A 4,376-nucleotide genomic window follows, 5' to 3' on the forward strand; every position below is an offset into this window, starting at 1 on the left:
GATTTGTGAATTTTGCTTTGCAACTAGAGGCTAGAGTTATTGCTGAAGGTGTTCTGTGTAACTGAGCTATAAGTAAAAGTATAAACAGACTGCAGGAGAGTGTGACGTGCTGGCTGTAGAGCAGGGGATGCTAACCATGATTGTGTTAGAGTAGTTTAACTAGAGTATCCATCTTTGCCCCAGTTTCAGTTTTCAGGTTGTGTGTGTCTGGCACCCATAGTAACTTCTCAGTGGTGGTTGTGTGTCCAATAAAGGACAGCTGAAAAGACTAACAATGTGAAATGCAGTTCGGTGTGGCTAGTCATTTTCCAAACAGGTAGTGAATGATGTCCAAGCTGTACTGGAAACAGCCGTCTTTCTTCCCCATTGACTCTGGTGGGGCCACGATTTGTTCAGCAGAAATCAGCTCCTGTCTAATGAGCTTCTTGTGGCATCTGTGAAAGCATAAAGCTTTTACTGTGTTCAGGTGTGACTAAGAGACACGCTTTCAAATACCAAAAACTAAGTATTTCATTCTATTCCATCCTATGTCAAGCTATGCTGCCTTTTCCAGACCCGATTCAAAGTTTATTTTAAGGAATGCTAGAGTACACGTTTCATTTTGATGCTGCTTTAATTGACAGAGTCTAGGTGGGTTGTGGGTTTTATTTTCTACTTTTAATTTTTGAGTTGTATAACACATGCAAATGTTTTCAAATTATGAGTCCATTTGGCTTTAGGCAGCTGTGATCTGGTGTGAATTATAAAGTGTTTCTGTAAATGTAAGAATGCTTACTGTTTTCTAGCCTGCAGTGCAGTGCTGGGGATTTGGCTCAATGCGATCCAATTCTTGTTTGCTTTATACAGGAGATGGCTGTCCGAGCACTGAAACAGACGGGTAGCAGAAGTATTGAAGCAGCTCTGGAGTATATCAGTAAGATGAGCTACTTGGATCCTAGAAATGAACAGATAGTGCGTGTAATTAAGCAGACCTCACCAGGTAAGCATGAACTTTTTAAAAAACTGTATTTTTCTTTCTTGCAATAGGTAATTTTTTTAAAGTAGAGTTGTTGCTGGTGAGAAGTAGTGGATTGACAGTATTTGTAGTATTCTTGTAGGAGACAGTGACATGAACACAGTCCTGCAAGGTGAGCTGAGCTGGAAGCTGAACACAACTCAGCTACTTTGCAAGAGCACATTTGTAGTCCACCTTTTTAAACACAAAGCTGTTTATCCTTCAGTGCAAATCACCTCAGTCATCTCAGGTTTACTGCAAAGTAAAAGCTTGTGCGTAGGTAATTGCTGTGGAGTTGTGAGATAGCTCACTTCCCAGGCATTCATTCATGGTAACATCCTTGAACGGACACTGCAGAATTCGCTTGGGCCAAGGTAACAGCAGCTTTTCCACTCGCTCACCCCTGCTAGTCTGCTTCAGTTCTGTTTCAGGTGAATTAGCAAGTGGGAGGCTTTGGGCCCTGCATATGCCTCATCAGCAAACACAGCACACAAACAGCTGACAAAAGGCCTTGCAAGAGTTATTTCCACTCAGGTACTAGCACTTAGTACTGGAGAATGCTTTTGATCTGTGATGAGGATACACTCCAGTTTGGAGAGAGTTTGTTACTTTTATCTTCTTTCAGTTCCAAAAATCGGCCAAGCAGACAGATAACCATCCCCTGCCTGGCTGAACCAGTGTAATTGCACAGTGGTACACGCTGCAGAGGGTTAGTGGACAAAGGGTTGGGGGGATTGGAGAGCTGTTGTCAGGGAAAGGAACTCGTTGGACAAGGAACTCCCCATGTCAGTGGCAACATTTAAACTTAAAAGGTCTTGTTGGTGTTGGACTAGTTGAAGCTAACAAATTCATTCAATCAATCTGATTACAGTAATGCGGACCTCTACATGTACTTGTAAGTTGTTTACTGAGTGCAAGTGATTTCCACATGACAAATTTGTCTTCTTGGCCACCTCAGCAACATCTGGCTTCTTGCCTCTTGATCAAATTGAAAAGCTGTGTTGGGAAGGGTATTAAATTTAGGGTAGTTGATAGGGTGGCATGTCCACATGTCCAGAGATGAGGAAAGCTGAGGAAGAGAAAGCCCATTCAGTTTACAAAGAGAAATCCTTGGACAGGAAGGAAGTCTTCAGTAAAGCCACCTCTGCCCTGGGGAACCCTGAGGGTATCCAAATATAGGGCACGTGGAAAAGGGGAAGGACCTCAATTTCCAGGTGGTCACTCTCAGGAATGGAGCTTCAAATGTGATAGAAGAGAGTGCCTGGTTTTGCCCTTTCTATCAGTCTTAGACTTCCTGTTTTGTTATTTGGGGAAATTCCAGAAAACCCTAAGAAAATACTTCCTGGAGTGTTACCCTGCAGGATGACCACCTGACAGACAAAGTAGAACTGTCCAGTTTGTTGTTTGGAGAGCTCTGTCCTAATACACGCACAGATGTGGCCTCAATTGAGCCTTAAGGAGAATTTAAAATAACTTTGACAGAATTACTGAACTGTATTTTGCTTTGTATTATAAAGGCTTTATTCCTTAAAGTGGAAGAACACACCCAGTCCTAAAGAGCATACGTTTCCTCTGAAAGGGTTGCAAAATCTTTCCAGCCTAGCATTTTAATTACTCAGTCATCTTTCATTTGCATTTGGTTTTGCTTTCCTAACATTCCAATGCACGCAGCTGTTTTGAATACTTAACCTTTCAAGCTGAAGATCTTCCTTTACTTTTAGGATACACAGAATGCAAAACTTAAATAGCATGCAATTGATGCTTGACTGCCTGAGGTGCCACAAAATCATACTAATTTGTTTGCTATGGTATTGTTTGTGCTGGGGTAGCATAGGTCTCCTCTAGTTGATTAGGGAGGCTGTAACACCACTTGGGAACTTTCTATTTGCAATTTGAGAATTTAAATCTTCTGGTTTTGAATTCTGTGGATTGGTGTACGGAAATAGATTTTCATATCATAAATTTTTGTCCTGCTTTACCTTCAGTAGTACAGCTAACAAGAGTTTCAGCATACTGGCAAGACTCAAATAAAACTTACTAGATATTACTGTGTGACAGAGAGCTGTGTATAAAAACAGATGATCCCATGAGTATAGTTGATTTATCTTAAGAATACATTTTGATCTAAAACCTTCACAGGCAAGAGATAGTCATAACAGTTACCATGTTGGATAGGAATGGGAGGGGGGGGCATGATCCACAGCTACCACGTTTGGTATCTTCACAAATCCAAATATTTCTCTGTCAGACCAGAACAGGCTTACTGGTATAGAAATCTAGGAGGTGAACATCATATCTGTCTTAACATCAGCAAGATTCCTTGCCCAGCTGAAGTATGTGTCCCAAAGGAGGAAATTTATTGCTACTACTTTCCTTCCTGGCCTCTGATAGGGAAAAACAAAGTCAGTTTGTCCCAGAGGCTCAGCCTGAATCCTGCTGACAGAGATGACAAATGGGTCTTGTGGCTGCCTCCCACCTCCAGGCCAGAGTAGCCACTGCTTAGGTTGCTTTGGATTGCCACAGCCTCATCAGTGCATCTCACTGGGTCCCATCAGTTGAGCTGTCAGGGAGTGCTGTTTGTAAGTGCAGCCTCGGTGACCACGGCCTTGTGTTATCATAGGAAAAAGAACTGCTGATTATAGATTTCACTTTAAAGAACACATTATTTGTCCAACTTGATTCAGTTTCAAAACATTGCATTGTTTATGAAAGTGTAATTTAGTATGAGGGCAGCCTCTTCAGAGTGCAGAGATGGTGCATAGACCTGTCTTAGTACTGTGTACGTCCTTGTGTGTCTGTGTACAGCAAGGCTTGGTGTATGCAGGTGAGGAACCTCAGAGTCACAGAATGGTGGGGGTTGGACAGGACCTCTGGAGATCATCTAGTCCAACCCCCCTGCCAAAGCAGGGACATGTAGAGCAGGTTGCACAGGAAAGCATCCAGGCAAGTTTTGAATATCTCCAGAGAAGGTGATTCCACAGCCTCACTGGACAGCATGTCCCAGTGCTCCGTCACCCTCACTGTAAAGTTTTTCCTCATCTTCAGATGGAAAATGAACAGCTCTGCTCGTGTGCTGCATCTGGCCCAGCCGGGGCATGCTGTAATGCAAGTAGTCAGAAAAGCTTGCGTTCCAGTCTTCAAGCCTGTTCAAGCCAATATGACAATACTTGTGGACTTTGTCAAGATTTTGCAAGGAAATTGTTCAGGCGTATGTGGGCCAAGTCCTGTGATTTGTGAAAGCTAAAAAACCAGATGGGTAACAAAAAAATAGCAACAGGACAGTCTCCCCTTGTCTTTTTAGCATAGACAGTGCTTTATACACCTGCAATTTGTCCTCACATCAAAGGACTGATGAAAAGTGCCATTGACACTTCCAGCGCAG

At 42.7% G+C, this 4,376-nt stretch overlaps 1 protein-coding gene across 1 annotated transcript in view; it reads left to right on the forward strand.

The window, feature by feature from the left end:
• Positions 1–849: 849 nt before the first annotated feature.
• LATS2 (large tumor suppressor kinase 2) overlaps positions 850–4,376 on the forward strand; it is a 13,709-nt gene continuing 10,182 nt past the window's right edge. Inside the window, exon 1 of the mRNA XM_029084318.1 lies at positions 850–979. Within this exon, the coding sequence (XP_028940151.1) occupies positions 850–979 (130 nt within the window). The remainder of the gene's footprint in view (positions 980–4,376) is intronic.

The sequence above is a fragment of the Antrostomus carolinensis genome, unplaced genomic scaffold (genome assembly GCF_000700745.2).
Source record: "Antrostomus carolinensis isolate BGI_N321 unplaced genomic scaffold, ASM70074v2 scaffold36943, whole genome shotgun sequence".
Lineage (NCBI taxonomy): Eukaryota > Metazoa > Chordata > Aves > Caprimulgiformes > Caprimulgidae > Antrostomus > Antrostomus carolinensis.